This window comes from Bidens hawaiensis, unplaced genomic scaffold (genome assembly GCF_021521415.1).
Source record: "Bidens hawaiensis isolate Kalapana, Puna unplaced genomic scaffold, B.hawaiensis_p1.1 tig00027337_1, whole genome shotgun sequence".
NCBI classification, from domain to species: Eukaryota; Viridiplantae; Streptophyta; class Magnoliopsida; order Asterales; family Asteraceae; genus Bidens; species Bidens hawaiensis.
The window spans coordinates 146219-163609 of record NW_027494427.1 but is presented as its reverse complement, the minus strand read 5'-3'; the positions used below and the strand labels follow the sequence as shown (position 1 = coordinate 163609).

Below are 17391 nucleotides of genomic sequence, written 5' to 3'. Positions count from 1 at the left end.
TTTAGCCCCTCATCTTAAACCATATCATGTTTTTAGTTTCAAACCAACTTCTCACCCACGATTTTTAAACGACAAAAAGTTTTTCATACGTTAATATTTTTGTAAAAATATTGCAACGTAAAAACAAGTATTTTATTCTCTTTAATTTGTATATAATATTATTATAATTTTTTCAGATGAAAAAGTTAATATGTTATGTAGGGGTGTTCAATGCCGGTCTTGATTGTTTTTAAACGAAAACTAAACCATTAAAAATTGAAACCAAACTGTTATTAACGGTCTGGTTTGGTTTAAGAGTTTAAGCTTTGATAATAAAATTTTCTTAAAATGATTTTCAATATAACCGTATCATCAATTCCAACTAAGTCAAAATATGATACTTGAAAGGATAAATGAAGTAAAAAAACGACTGAAAGTAAACAACCCAGCCAGGAAACCAAACCGCAAAAGTGGTACCATGTGTCAACTTGTTAACAGCAAAAGTGATTATTTTGAAACAAATAATGATCAGGAGCATTATTCTTATCCCGAAAGAATTCTCTTCTATCATAGTCTATATTTGTTTATATTCTTCCTTAGCATCCCCTATATAAGTAGCAATGAAACCTCAAAGTCTACCACCAACATCTTACATTTGATCTACTATACATTGTTAATAATACAATCTTACTAAATGGATAGAGTTATTGACTTGGCATCTAAGAAAGCTGCAGTTATCTTCACCAAGAGTTCTTGTTGCATGTGCCACAGCATTAAGACACTGTTTTATGAACTCGGTGCCAGTCCCGCAATTCATGAAGTTGATCATGATGCTGATATGGAGTGGGCCCTACGACGCCTAGGTTGTAATCCCGCTATTCCAGCAGTGTTTATAGGTGGTAAATATGTAGGGTCGGCCCGCGATGTCATTTCTCTTCATGTTGATGGAACCTTGAAACAGAAGCTTATTGAGGCAAAAGCTATATGGTTTTAGCTAGTGGTTTTATTAATACAATAAAATTATATACCAAGTACAACATCATGTGAGAATAACATGACTGTACTTTTAATTATAAGGGCCGCTAATGTTTTTTGCATGCTCTCTTGACTGTACAATTAAAGAAGTCACACTTTGTTAATATATGACTTCCTAGTATTCAAGATACATAACTTTTTGTAAACTATTGCTTTCTTTATGTATTAATCATATGTGTATTTGTACATAATATGGAGTTTAGGGAGTAGTGTAAGTGGTAGCAATGGCGAAACTTACATGAAAATAAGAAAGGAAAACCCAAGCCACTATATATCTTTTGCCCATGATTGGTAGAGAGCTGTTGTGGGAATTAAAGGAAATGATGTGGGTCAGATCAGGCCCAATGGGCCGAACTTTCCTAGCCCACACCTAAGGTGTTTCTGGCAGGTAGATGAAAACGAACAATATTGTCTTTAACAGCCATAAAAATGTGAAAAATGTGAATTTTCATGTTTCCATAGTGATGTGTTTTTTTCTGCTGATCAATTTATGTCTCACGTGAGTTGGTGTTGTGAATACTGTGATTTTTATGCCCTATACCTTATGCACTACTATTTCCTTCAACTGCGCTATATGACTCATATTGTCATGATCGGTCCTAGGGTAAATATATATTATTATATATATATTATAATTTTTTATTAAATAGGTATGAATTATAATCATTTTCAATATATTGGGTCCAAACTAAATTTAAAAACTAAAAATAGAAAATTAATAATCAAATAACTTGTAGGTCTATTAGCTACAGCCTTTTTATTTTGACTGGACATAAATATTTAAATCCTCAAAGCTGGTCCAGATATGGCACAACAAAACACCGTCCTGACCAACACTTCATCTCCTAATCCACCATTTCACTTGTGCTATTTTTCGTCAACCTACGCCAAAAGGATTAACTGGTATATTAACAACTAATGCTATCTAGTCCCACCAAAAGTTCCAGATTTAAAAAAAAAAGAAATTAAATCGTTTTTTTCTAGTTTTCTTTGTGAAGGAGTTTTTTTTTTCTTCCTCCTTTTCACAGTTTTAAAAGTTGATCTGTTTGCACCCAAAAAAGTACTACAATTCAAATTTTGGATCACTTTTTAACCCATTGTTGCATAAACTTGTGTCTTAATTGTTTCTTGATTTCTCTTCGCAATTGTACACATTTTGTTCCATTTTAAATGCTTGTGTTCATCTTATGGAAGTTAACATATGATTAACCGGGATTTCTAAATATAATTTTAAAGCAATTAAATTATGAGACTCATAAACACTAGTAGGCGATCTAGGTGTTGAAAAGTAGGCCTAAAAATGATTTGTTGTAGTGATTATTTTTAAGAGTACATATAGCTTGATATCCATTTTCATCTAGCTTCATATCCATTCTCATCTGATGGAGCTAAAATCTCGATGGAGGTAACATGTGAAGAATCCGAAACATTAGATTTGGACTTAGGAGCAGATGAATAGCTGACTAAAAATCCCTTTTTCACAAACGAGCAAATTGTACTCTTGGAAATTTGATTGGCATCTATACAATAACCAGACCCAGTCAAAAGTTCCATCAATAGCAAGACTATTAGTAGGGTATAGCGAGGGTTAGATGTATGCAAAACTTACCTCCAAAGACGGATCTAGAATTTTGTTGGCTCAATTGTTGTATTGCCCAAGTGTAGGGCCCAGCCTAACAACTAAAAAGGGTTGTTTATTGAATAAGTTAGGGTTATTAGGTTTTTTATTAGCTAAGTTAGAGATAACATTATAAATAGGGGCAACCGAGTTAGGGATTGTTAAGATGAGATGCAACCAAATTAGGGTTCATTAAGAGTCAAATCAAGTCAATGTTTGAAAGTTTGTAATCAGATTTTTTATTTATATTTTCTGGATAATAGAAACGAGAGTTAGTCATTTACTTTGTGTTTGATTATCGATCAGGATTTGAATTGGTATCAAAGCTCCCGGAGTTGAAATCAAAATTGGGACTTGAAGTGGTATTGGAGCTTGATGTAATTGTGGTCCAAGCTCGAGGTACCCGGGGTTGATATCAAGATCTAGCCGCCGCATGGAAGCCTGTCGCTATCGTGTAGAGATTTAGGGATGATCGCTTTTGCCAATGAGAGATCTACAGAATGAGATCTAGGGTCAACCGATCAAATACGCCAAGGAAGATCTAAGGCTACCGAACGATTGCTTCAAGAAGCCGTTGCAGATCTTGTTTATTAATTCTGGGAACCACGGAACCAAGATTGAGTCATATATAACTTAAGAAAACCATTATTTGATTTTCTTGGTTAATCGATTCAAATTTCGATTTCAAGTTGAAATTCATATCTGAACCATGATCCGAAGGACTGGATCAATATATAACTTAAGACGATCAATGGCTGAAGAACAAGAATAATAAAGTCACAGTTACGGTCATGAAATTACGAGGATGCTTGTTGGTAATTCCGGACCGTGTTCACAAGTTGGTGAATATGAAAAGACCTAAGTTGGCAAGTCGGTCAAGTTGGTTTAGTTATCTAATTGTAATAGGATTAATATGTTAAAGTCTTGGTCATCAACTTATTTATCACATGATTGAGAACGCAATTTTAGGGCCCTTTTTTTTGCTTATCCCAGACCAAAAATTTTAAGGGATTCTCGGAGACGACCCTGATACCAAGACGGAAACACTTATTTGCTAATCCTGATGATGCAAAAATGTTGTGTTGGCATTCTAATGAACACAGACATGATATAAAGTTAAGACATGTGGTCGGTTCACCTCAATGGGAAAATATTGATTATATGTTTCATATTTTTTTAGAGAATATAAATATATGATTTTATCTAAGTTCATATGGTATCAATCCTTTTAGATATATGAGTAGTCATTATAGTTCTTGGCTTGTTCTTCAATGCATATACAATCTTTCGTTGTGGTTATGCATGAAACGAACATAGTGATCTCATTGTTAATTCGGGGCCCAAAACAACCTAGTAATGACATTGATATTTGTTTACAATCTTTTATTGATGACATGAAAACACTATAGAGTACAAGCGTAAATATTGTTTATGATACTTAAAAGGAGAACTATAACTTGAGAGCCATGATCTTTTCACAATTAATGATTTTCAAGCATATGGTAATCTGTCTAGATATAATACGAAAGGTAAAAAAGTGTGTCTTGTATGTGACAATGAAAATTTGATATATTTAATCATTGCAAAAACTCGTGTATATGGGACATCGGCGACTTCATCCAAAAATCACCTTTTATCGGACAAAAACGACTGAGTTTCACAGAATGACCGAGCCTGAAGGGTTAGGAGAGAGCTTGATGCATTTTTAAACATTGAAGAAATAAATACCGTGTTGGGGGGAAATATCACGTGTTGAGAAAGTAGATGGCCAACTTACTATAGATTTTTGAAAGTTCGGCATTACCTAGACGTTGTTCATATTGAAAAAAAATGTATGTGATAGTTTGTTGGGTCAGTTGTTAAACATTCTAGAAAAAATATAGTTGGGAGAAAATCCATAAAAATCTACAATTTGTTTATTTAACATAATTCACTCAATGGTTATTGATCCCAAAGCCTTAAATATATGGGAAAAAGATATTGACATTACCCTTTTGAACTAGAAATGTGCTTTCTATTGTCCTTTTTTGATATCATAGTTCACCTGGTGATTCGTCTTGTACACTATATATACCTACGTTACATGTAACCCTTCGAAAGATATTTGGGTCTCTTAAAAGGTTATGTAATAAATTGTAGTTGGCACAAGACGGCATTGTTGTAGGATATTCAAGCAAAGAGGTGACATAGTTTAACACAATTAGTGATATCATATAAAGGAAATTACAAATATTGTCCTTCATGTGTATACCAAATTTCAAGTATGTCCTTTATCATTAAAATTGACGAGATTTGTACTTAAGGTTTCTAAATGTTACACGTATTGTCCTTTGGCCCTAACCCAGTTAGTTATTTTCGTTGAATCTTATCATATGTGTAAGGCCCCGTTACCGGTAGCCCTACTTTTCTGTTGGATTTACTCATAAACGCAGTTCTAAATATCAGAGTTAATTAAAACTTACGCGGAATATAAAAAACTTTCATAAAACATTACATATCAAATCATAAACATGTCTTAAAACATTCTTCTTGTCTTTTCAAAATCAAAATACAACTTATAAAACATAGCAGATCTTCAGATGCCAGGTTTTTATTCTCCTTCCATGTGTCCCGCTCATACCAGCTGTCACATCCTACTCACCTGCGTGCATACTAAAAGTCAGCTACGCTGAGTGAGTTCTAGTTAATCATACATCATACAATTCATTCACTTACCTTCAATCATGCATCCGAAGATACATAATAATTGCTTTACTAATTTACTTTTATTTCATACTTTCACACATACGTACATACTTTATTACGTTCATACTTTATAATTACTGTCCATTCTACCTTAGATATTATTAGGGTCTGATCCCTCTTTCCTTTGTCTATCTCAGATATTATTAGGGTCTGATCCATTCTTGTCTATCTCAGATATTAGTAGGGTCTGGTCCCTTTTTACTTCTCTATCTCAGATATTGTTAGGGTCTGGTCCCTTCTATCTTAGATATTATTAGGGTCTGGTCTCTTTTTCTTCATCTTCATACAGACCGTCTTTACATACCCATAACATACATACTTTCTTTAATCGTTCATACATACTCATATATTGTACATATATCTATCATACACATTCATCTATCATAAACATACCTCCCTTGTTAGTATGTGCAATATCCGAAGAACGTTCACATACCAACAAGCTTTTATTCACATTTAAGATATACATACATAACATATAAACCATATAAGGCATACACTTACCAGTTAAGGTAAGTGTATCAACTATCACATCGAGTATGCACACAGCCCGGAAAACATAACAAGGAAATGGGGCTAGAAACTCACCTGAATGCGGTTACATTAACCGTTTATCGTAATCTCTTTCTTGAGTTGTGCACGGCTAACTGTATAATATTCACATGTATTAATTAACTATTACTACCCATAACATATTTCTATCTTTATTTAACCAACAACGAACGGGGGTCCGGGGGTAGCGCCCCTGGCAGCAGGGTTCTAGGGGCGGCAGCCCCTAGCGGGGTCCAAGGGGCAGAGCCCCTGGCTGGGGTTAAGCTGCCAGGTCAGCTTGGGAAAATTTTATTTTCATTAATTGCCTTATCACATTTTCCATTAACATTTTAAATTATTTTCTAAGCTGGGCTTATTTGCAAGGCCTAAGTTAAGGGACCAGTTTGCTTTATATTAGTTATGGGCTTAACTTTATGTGGACTTAGCTGGTTCAGGCCCAACTAGATTCAGCCCAGAACCCAATCAGTGAACTGGCCGAGAACTCCTTGGCAGAGAACTCGTGGCCGAGAACACAATGTTGACCGAGAACCCTTATGGTCTGACCGAGAACTCAGGTTTGACCAAGAACCCTTGACCGAAAACTCATGTTGACTGAAAACTATGGTCTGACCGAGAACTCGTGTTAACCGAAATCCCATATTGGCTGAGAACATAGGTCGGCCGAGAACCCCCAGTCTTGGCCGAGATCCCCCAGTTTTGGTGTGTTCAGCTAATCTTCCATTTTAATCATTTTTACTCAGCTCAGTTAACTGTTCTTATGTTCATATCCAGGATTTTAACTACCCTTTCTACTCATACTAACCGCTTTACACCCGTCACTATTTCATCACCTAGATCCAACTCGTTTTTAGGCATAAAGCTTGGACCTTTAAGCATAGAAACGTTCTCTAAACTAATCTAGGGTTTTCTTGATGAACCGTATCTATTTACTAGTTCATTATGTTCATTTAAACATCAACTTTGCATTTTTATGAAGCATTTAGACCCGATCTACTCTAGGGTTAAGTTTCATAGCAAACCATTCATAAAAACGTAACCTTTAAGGTCAAAGAACATACCTTTTGATGTTTCTAAAGTCACGGCTAGCTTTGTTTATGGACTTGGATCGTGTATCTAGCTTGGTTATCGAGGGTTTATCAAAGACCTTTGCTCGATTGACCTTGGATCTTGATTTCTCTCTTGCGGTCGAAATTTCGAAGGTTGTGTGTGTGTTATGGAGGTGTAGGGAATATTATGGATAAGATGGATGAAAATGGAAAGATTTAGGGTTTAAGGGGTATTTATACTCCCTTAAGCCCATGGACCTAAGGCTCATATTTCCTTTTTAGTCAATGCTTAATTCTATTTAATTAGCCTACTTATCTTACCATTTTACCATTTTACTATTTATTTATTAACACAAGTAAACTTTTCCGTCATAACAAGTCAATACACAATATTATTATTCGAAATTTTGGGATGTTACAATATGCAAGGCACGTGAGGATAGTTTGTAATTTTATTCAAAAAACACAAAATATAGCATTATCATCATCCCCATTCACCATCTTCACAAAACCCTAGCCGACCACCATCATCCACAACCGCCAACACCATAATTCCACCACAATGCCTTGGCGCCATTTTGGCCCACCCACATAATGCCAATTAGTCGGACAAATTTATAAAATCATTAAAGTTCCGGCCATGTTGGTGTTGTGTTGTGATATGAGTTTGTCACACCGGTCTGTCAACCATGATAAATAATAGATCCTATCTTTTGCAATACAGTATTAAAACCGGTTTTGTGAACATTATACAAAAATAATAAAAAGAAACCCCACTTTTATGTGCTTGTGTGTCCTCACTCAATTGGGTAAGATAAATTATTGTCCTACCGGCCGGGTAAAAATCCTCTCAACATATGAGAGTGAAAGATATGACTCGTCTGGTAAGAAAAAAAACCTCATGTGCTAGATTCACATGCCTATAGAACTGTAGGTAAGTTAGTGGGCATGTTATCAAGAATCATAACCAACCCCCCACCCCTCTCCTAAAGAAATCTCATTCTAGATCTCTTGGACATGAGAATATAATTGACATTGACGATGGAATATGTTAGAAAAAAAATTGACCAGCCTTAGAATCTTTCAAGTTTTCTAAGTGGACTTCTGATGCTAACTAAACTTATGGTCTTTAGATTGTACACCTCGATCAAATGTTAACTTTGGTCGGGTAAAGGATCAGTTTGGGTTAGCATTTTTATACATGTGGTTTGTGTTGATCCCAAACGCTTTTTTCTCAAAATTATTAATATCTTGTACGTACAGCAAACTAGGTTCACTCATTCTACAAAATTAACAGTCTTTGTTTAAAAAAGTTAGTTACAGTAACTATAATCATTAAATTCCTCGGTAATATAATCATTAAACACTTCATTGGGGTCCATCCATATATTGGTTTAAAAATAGTTGACCGTGTATTTCACACCTGCTAGCTCGTATTAATGTTTATTTAAATTTCTCTTTTACCACTAGTAAATCTCAATAAGTTAGAATGGTTTGATAACACTAAAATCACCAACAAAAATGCCGGAATTTCCACCACTTACTAGGGATGTTGTTTTTACCTGAACCCGAATAACGTGTAACCTGACCCGATTAAACCTAAAACGAATAAGTCAAACCCGATTAAGATGAAACCCCAAGCCCAAATGTTTAAAAACAGGTTAGTAATAATTTAACCCGAACTTATATACATATAGGATCGAGATACTGTACAATAATTCCTTAACGCACGATAGGTACGCGAGACACTTAAAGGTAAAAAAACAAGGCAAAAATACTAAAACGCTCAAAAAACGCTCAGCCGGAAACCTAAAATGCACAGCCAAAACTAAAATGCTCAGAAATGGGTTTCGTGAAAAAAAGTAAAAAATTGATCGATTAACCATCTAAAACTGTTTTTTCGTTGAATCGATGATCAATTGGGTATGTATTGATGATTCCGAGATGTTGGGATGTGATTTCATGAATCGACTCGTGAAAAAGGGATTCGCGTACGTATTGTACGTTAAGGTATTATTGTATTAGATCTTTTACCTATACATATATATACACACACACATGCACACATGCATATGCTGCTTTTATCTTCGTCTCGTATTATCAACAAAAAAAGTCTAGCTATTACTTATCGTGCTGGAGAGTAATTTGGTTGTTTGAGCGATTAAAAAGATTTGGTTTGATTATAAAATTTTGAAAGATCATATTGGTAGTTTTTTTATTTCACATTTTGTGTTTATTATCTAATAATACCATGTTAGGTTAAATTGTAAAGTATACATTGGATCATGTACTTAAAAGCCCAATTATCAATTGACCCAACTCGAATAAACCCGAAGTCGATTAACACGGATCTCATTTGGGCTAGTAATCAAGTAGGATTCCTTAACTAAAAAAAACCCGAATAACCTGAAACCTGAAGAACAGCCCTGCCAGTTAATATATTGCATGTGTTTAGATGGAGGTTTATGTAAATGCATTTAAGAACCTAAGTTGCACTTTTCCATAATATTTGGAAAAGGAAAAAATAAAGTATCCGTTAGTAGCTATCAAGCATATAAGCAAAAAGAATCTCAACTGAATTTTCTTGTTTGAAGAACACCAGACGAAACCTTGCCTGTTGTTTATATAAATAGAAGTAGCCCGCGAAACCTCAAAGTACACCAAATCCCATCTCTCCCAAACGCTCCTTTGTACCTGATCATCTGATCAGACGCGGTATTAGTTATTTAAGAATGGACAAGATACAAACATTAACATCAGAGAATGCAGTTGTGGTTTTTAGCAAGAGCACATGTTGCTTATGTTATGCTGTGACCATCCTGTTCAAAGAACTCGGGGTCGAGCCCCTGGTTCACGAGGTTGACCATGATCCAGAAGGGTGGGAGATTGAGAAGGCCCTTGTTAACCAGGGTTGCAACTCACCCCCTGTGCCAGCTGTATTCATAGGGGGCAAACTTATTGGGTCCACCAATGAGGTGATGTCACTCCACCTTAGGGGTGCCCTCATCCCACTCATCAGGCCATACCAGTCACTGGTTTAATTAGGCTAGCTAGCTATCTACTCATAATTTGAAGAATAAGTTTGGATCAAGACCATGGCTAGGTTGTTTATGTTTTATCAGTTTAAGTACGTTTATTAGATAAATTGTTATTGTCATTTGTAATATCTAGGGGACTCAACCTTACATGTTTGAGAAAAAATCCTAGGGATTTATGTATTAATTAACTTTTGCTTGATCTTTAAGTATAACATAGTATGACATTTAAAATCTCTCTTTATCTCTCCCTCCCTCTCTCTCTCTCTCTATATATATATATATGTGTGTGTATGTGTCAAATATAAATTAAAAGTTGAAACAGAAACTGAAAGAAAAATGTAAAAGGGAAAATGCCATGAATCTTGGACTCTTGGGTCTCAAGATGAGAAAAGTTTGATGCATTATGGACCAACAAGATAAGGATGACCAAATTCGGTATTGATATCGATTAATACCGGTATTTCCTGAATTTACCTACAATAAGGGTAACGTATCGGTTTCAATACCAGTACCGAACCGAATATTTTCGTACCTGTAACAGTATCAAAAAATTGTGATTTTTGAGATCAGGATTTTCGATACCGACACCAATATGGTACGGTATCATTCCTAGTGCAAGATGCTGATTAGGTTTTATATATAATTTGTCTGGTTTTTATATGGACTACATCCTACATGGAAAACATATACTACATACATTATGCATGCCCCTAAAAATTGGTATTGTAGAGGAAAAGTACAAAGGTATAACCCACATGTATATTTTAATGATATTTAATGTATATATGTGCAGGACATGTATATTTCGGTGTAGTTTCTTTATTGAAGCTGAAATATACGTGTAGATTTTGTATTTTTTTTTTCTGTGTAGTTTCTTTGTTTATTTGCTATTTTTATATATTTAATATTATTTAAGGGTTGTTTTGTCATTTATTATATTTAGTATTATGATTATATATATGTTAATTGATTTATACACATATGTAAATGGTTTATTACACATATATGTAACTTAATTATTACACATATGTAAACTTGCATATGTAGCCAAAAGTTACATATAATAATTGTTAAATCTACCTAAAAATACCTTCAAATAATATAAATTATAAACATAAACAGAAAAATAAGTGGTTATTATATGTTTTAAAAGTTATTAAACTTATAATAGTTCTGTAACATCTAGTATAAATTTTCAAGCTCACAGCCATGCAAAAAAAGAAATAATAAGTCTATGGGTATGTTTGGCAAAACTAGCTGGTAGCTAGCAGCTTCCAGCTACAGCTAGCTGGTGGCTAGAAGCTGTAGCTGGAAGCTAGTAGCTGTAGCTTTTTAGATATATTTAGATGTTTGGCAGAGTAGCTGGAGCTTTTAATAAAATGTATAAAATTACTAAAATGGGCATAACTATAAACAGAAATAGTAAATGCATTTATTTTGGAAGGTTATTTCAGTAAATTAACATACTAAAAGCTTGTAGCTCTTTCTAAACGCTACTAGTAGAAGCTTTAAGCTTTTTCTTCTGACCTAAAAGCTTCAAGCTTCTTGAACCAAACAAGGCTTTTAATTGAGTATGAGCTTTTTCTTAAAAGCTTAAAGCTTGTAGCTCCTAAAAGTTTCATGCCAAACATACCCTATGTTACATAGAATTCCCTCCGTCTCCATTCAGGAAATTCTCTAACAAGGTTCCAAATGTGAAATATGACGTTAGGCTTTTGCCACATATAATGATGAGTATCAAGTGAAATTATATGGTGCTAATTATATATATATATATATATATATATATATATATATATATCTTCTCAAATTGATTAAATTTTTATCTTTGTATTTATTGTTTTCTTTTATATATCTTCTCAAATTTATTGTTTTCTTTTATAAAATTACTAAAATGGGCATAACTATAAACAAAAATAGTAAATGCATTTATTTTGGAAGGTTATTTCAGTAAATTAACATACTAAAAGCTTGTAGCTCTTTCTAAACGCTACTAGTAGAAGCTTTAAGCTTTTTCTTCTGACCTAAAAGCTTCAAGCTTCTTGAACCAAACAAGGCTTTTAATTGAGTATGAGCTTTTTCTTAAAAGCTTAAAGCTTGTAGCTCCTAAAAGTTTCATGCCAAACATACCCTATGTTACATAGAATTCCCTCCGTCTCCATTCAGGAAATTCTCTAACAAGGTTCCAAATGTGAAATATGACGTTAGGCTTTTGCCACATATGATGATGAGTATCAAGTGAAATTATATGGTGCTAATTATATATATATATATATATATATATATATCTTCTCAAATTGATTAAATTTTTATCTTTGTATTTATTGTTTTCTTTTATATATATCCATTAGGCTCTTGCCACTAGATTATTGTTTATTTGTTTAGTATTATTGATTACCTCATAGCTCATAGCTAGGTCATTTGATGCTTAATTATTTAAATTTTACTATGTGTGTTAATTGGTAGGTATATTAACAGATTGGGCTATAATTACTTGATTCGTGAGTGTTTGGTTTTTTTTAGAAAATTCCCTAAATGATTCATATGAAGAGAGAGAAAGAAAAAAAAAAGACTTAAAAAATCACAACTTTTTCAAAATGACCCACCTAATTTGTACTGAGCCGACGCATAGGAAATATAACCGATGAGATTCAAGAATTATTTAAAATTCGACAAGTGGCATGATTATGACAAAACCGACCAAATTTTTGAAAATCTTGGGGTTTTCGTCCAAATCTGTTCTTTAAATCTTTTTGTAAAATTCAGTCTCTCCAGACGGTTTTTTATGTTTCTCACCTGGTCTATTCAAATTGTGATTGTCCCTAACTTCTTCTTCATCTTCATCTACATCTTCTTCCATTAGAACAAACTACAACATTATCAAATTCCATTGTAGGTTTCGTGTCTAATAACGGACCGTAGGGGTTTCTTAGGTTAGTTTGGAGCTATAACCGGGTGATGCATGCGCGGTGGAAAGTGGCGGTTCCGAGTGATGGTTCAAGTGAGGGAGTTAATTCTTGTTCCGGTGGGTTTGTTAATTCTTGTTCCAGTGGAAAGTGGCGGTTCCAAATTCTTGTTCTTAACTTGAGTGGTGGAGCTAATTTGTTGATTATAAAAGAACAAGTAGTATGGCTTCAAGATTTTTATAATATATTCATCATGGATCCTATCTAGCTTAAGTGTAAAAGTGTTAAGGGATGAAGATGAAGAAGATGAAGATGAAGATGAAGTTATGGATAATCATAATTTGAACGGACAAGGTAGGAAACATAAAAAAACCGTCTGAAGAGACTGTTTTTTACCAAAAGATTTAAAAAAAATTGGACGACACCCCAATATTTTCAAAAATACGGTCGGACTTGTCAGATTCTTGCCACGTGTCAGCTTTTAAATGGTTCATCAATCCCGTCGTTAATATTTCTAATGTGTCTCCTCAAAAAAAATTTGTTGAGTCATTTTGAAAAAGTTGGGAATTTTTGTTTTTTTTTTCTCTCTTTTCTCAAAAGGATCAAATTTTCCCTTGTTTTTTTAATGTAACATTAGGAAATTTAATTTATTTTATCATTTAATTATGTGACCCAACCCGACCCGACCCAAACATGACCAATTTTTTATAATGTATGGTGTTATACAACTGACATCCAAAATTTTGCCGACCCTCATGAAAAAAATATATAGGTCCTTAAATGATTTTATAATGTAATAGTTGGATACTCTATTTGAACAACAATGTGTGCTTGTGTCAATTTTCATAATTGTTATTACTTCAAGTTTCACATTTCGTTTAAAAAATGAATAACATATGTTGGTGAAGAATATATTGAACCTCTTGACATTACAACTTCATGTGTTTGCAGAAAGTTTTATAGAAGATATACTCCACTTTATAATAAAGAAAGGAATTCAATGCTTCAAGCTTTCATTTGCATTCACTCTTTCAAAGGTCCCAAAAAGAAGATTGCCTTGGAATATCAACCTGCACACTTAATTAGCTTCTACCTCAAACTTGTTTCGTTTATGATCTGCATATTCTCTTTCAGATAAGTAAACTACTTCATGCATGCAACACAACTAATTCATGTGTTTATCTGCCTAAAAACACAATTTCCAAACGTGTCAATCATGATCTTTTTTTAACTAAACATGTTTAGGCATAATGTTACATTGTCTATGTATGCGGATCAACGAATATTAACATGAATTAGGTTGATCAGAAGGAAAAAACCAATTGGCCGGCCAACAAGTATATATTCTGTGAATTCAGTTTGTAAACTCATATTAACTTTTACAAAGACGTGTGTCGAGTGTTAATTATCGCTTCAACTTAACATTAGAGTGTCCCCTTGGGGACATCCTTGTGGTAAGGAGTATTCCCCTTATCATAATTAATAGGACTTCTGGGTTCGAATCCTACTGTGTACGGGTATATGATTTCAGTTAATTAGATAAATTAGGTACTAGTAAAAAGGAATAAAACATTAGATAACATAGACCTGGATACAATTTAGTCATCAGAGATCAGAGGACAATTCAAATATAATATGTTGATTGGTGGCTAAACTTAAAGATATATTGATCCATAGAGTATTGAGCACAAAGATCAGATGATTCAAAACTTGTTTATGGATTTGGATTAATAGATTACATCGACAATATATATAACCAGGGCCAGCCTTGGGGTGTGGCCGGGTAGTCGACGGTCACAGGCCCGACACCCCGCTAGGCCCGAAAAAAAAATAGAATTTTTTTATGTATTTTTATAAAAATAAGTTATGTAATCAATGTTTCAACATAATTTCATAACCACTAGCTTGGTCTAGTGGCAAAGAGGTATGCATCTAACCAAGATGTTGTGGGTTCTATAGTTGAGACATTTTTATGTTTATTTTTATACACAAATTTTTTACACAACTCAAATCATAACTAAGTAGTAAGTAAGCCCACCTTAAATTAAATTGTTTAAACAAAAAAAAATGTTTCTTTTACTTAAGGCCCAAAAAAAATTTCGTCCTTGACCCAAAAAAAGTTTCGTCTTTTTGGAGCCGGCCCTGTATATAACCCTAGCAATCCTAATCAATCTAGAAACCTTATTTGAAGAATAACCAACTCAAAATCATAGGTTTGTAAACATGATGATTACCCCCCCCCCCCCCAAACCACAAATCATGCAATACCGAAAAGATTTTTCATCTTGGTAACCTTTAGTCGTGGCATGGCTTTTGTAAGGATGTCGGCGGCCTGTTGCAAATCCCTGCTAACAGATTCCACTTTAACTTGCTCATGCGATAAGTTCTCAACATTGAAACATTTCTCTTGATTTGGTAAACCAAGCACCCCTTTAATTACAAAATCAAACCATCTTGACAAGGAATTATTAACTTTGCTAATTAATTAAAAACAATTAACAATGGAAATGAGGAGCTGAAGCATCATGAATCACCATGGATTTTCATGTTTCAATTAAAATAACTAATGAGCTTTGAAAGTGAATAGTTGGAGTATCTACGAATCACCGTGGATTTTGATACTCCAGCCCTTCACCCAAAAAAAATCCTAAGGAGTACCGAGTTTAGCCATGAATCACCATAAATTCGGTTATAAAAAGAAGTGTAACCATTAATATGATTACGTTGACCACTTGTAGCTTTTTTGATTCTCATAGCGTCTTATTTGGGATTTATATGCATTTTCAGGGGCTGAACTATGTATTAGGTTGGGGGGGGGGCACCTTAAAAAAAAATTTGTGTGTTATTTGTATGTGAAAATCCCGATCCCCTCCCTAAAATTAGTGTTAAGTCTCGATGTCACCCCCAAAGAAAATAATTCCTGGGTCTGCCACTGTGCATTGCTTATCCTTAGGCTACTTTGACGAAAACGAGAATAGCAGACTTGGTGTCAAACGTTGTCACGCTTCCTGATCACTCTGCCACCTCACTTGTCAAGCGTCATTAGTTTTTTTATCTTAATTCGCAGACTATAGAAACTCCCATTTCCGACTGCCAACTAGGTGTCTCTTGCTTTAATAGAAATTCAATCCTAAAGAAACTTTCACTTATAAAGCCACCTAAGGTTTATCTTTCTACCGATGTAGGAGATCTATCTTTATAGTTTTTATGTTTCAACTACAATTTAGAGCATCGATATCCCGTTCATTTAGCTTCGTTATGGATATGGTTTGGTTCTTTGTGATCCTCTAACAACACACATGTGGTAAATCATAGTTATATTACTAATAAATATGAATAGTTGTTCGTGTCCAAAATATATGAAAAAAAAAACATATTTTTCACTAAAACTTCCGAACATGTAACATAATTTGAGCCAACGTTAAACATTTAAACATGATTAACCAAAATCAGCACGCAGATTGGCTGAAATCATCACATATAGAGTTGCAACGATGCAAGAGACATGCCCCATGAAGTTACATTCTTTTTGTTGCATGGTTTTGACAAACCAAATGACGATATTTATGTTGTGTTCAAAGATCAAGATACCAAGTTGATAGAAAGACAGATACTCAAAGATTGCCACTTGATTCTTTCTTGAGTAGTAGCAAAAAGGCGATAAAGGTTGGCCCCGGGAATCAAAGATTGGTGAATATAGATCTTTTTTGGAATCAGTTCCCGTCATTCTCAATGGCAAAGTTCTTGTAGAATCATGAAAATAACAGGTTGGGTGGTTAATCACCTTAAAAATTTATGAAATTTCCGCTTAACACTTCTTGCCATTTTGTATGCACGGGGCTAAGCAGAAATATATGTTGGAAATTTTAGTGAAAATAAGTTTTCACTTACTTTTGACACAAATAATTATTGGTATTCGTTACTAATACATAAATTTATTATTAAGTACGTTCATGTTCTTCTATGTGAAAAGATTACATCGTATCCAATCGCGTCCAAAATGGTGCTAAGACGATAAGATAAATAATACTATTTGGGTTTTTTTTTGTTAAAATGTTGTAGTTTTTTCAAGAAATTCATATGTAGTACATGAGTCTGATTTAGTTATTGGAGTATAGTAATTAAATCAGAATACCGTGATACAAAAAGTGATGTTTTGATTCAAGTGTATGGTTTTGGTTATGGTTCATTAGATTGAAACATAAATAAAAAATTAACAATAGGTTCTAATAAGCATGCTAGAAAAGTTTATTATGAACCCATATAGTATAAAATGAGTTTGTAAAAAGTTCATTTTCAAGCACGCGTGTTAGAATTTAGAAATGAATTATTTTTAAAAAGTTTCCAGAGATGTTTAAGTATCTAACCTACATGTTGGATAAACCATAGGTTTAGAAACAGTTTATTCAAAACCTTATGTAGGAATCGTATAAAGTACAGTTTCCAGAGATATCGTGTATCAATACATGTAC

General features: G+C 33.8%; 1 protein-coding gene and 1 pseudogene across 1 annotated transcript; both read left to right on the top strand.

Moving 5' to 3' along the window:
• Nucleotides 1-649: 649 nt before the first annotated feature.
• Nucleotides 650-1204, top strand: LOC143575346 (glutaredoxin-C11-like). The gene has a single exon (XM_077059752.1). The coding sequence runs from the start codon at nucleotides 674-676 to the stop codon at nucleotides 971-973; it is 300 nt and encodes a 99-aa protein (XP_076915867.1). The 5' UTR covers nucleotides 650-673; the 3' UTR covers nucleotides 974-1204.
• Nucleotides 1205-9622: 8418 nt separating this feature from the next.
• On the top strand, nucleotides 9623-10242 carry LOC143575345 (glutaredoxin-C13 pseudogene; annotated as a pseudogene).
• Nucleotides 10243-17391: the final 7149 nt, after the last annotated feature.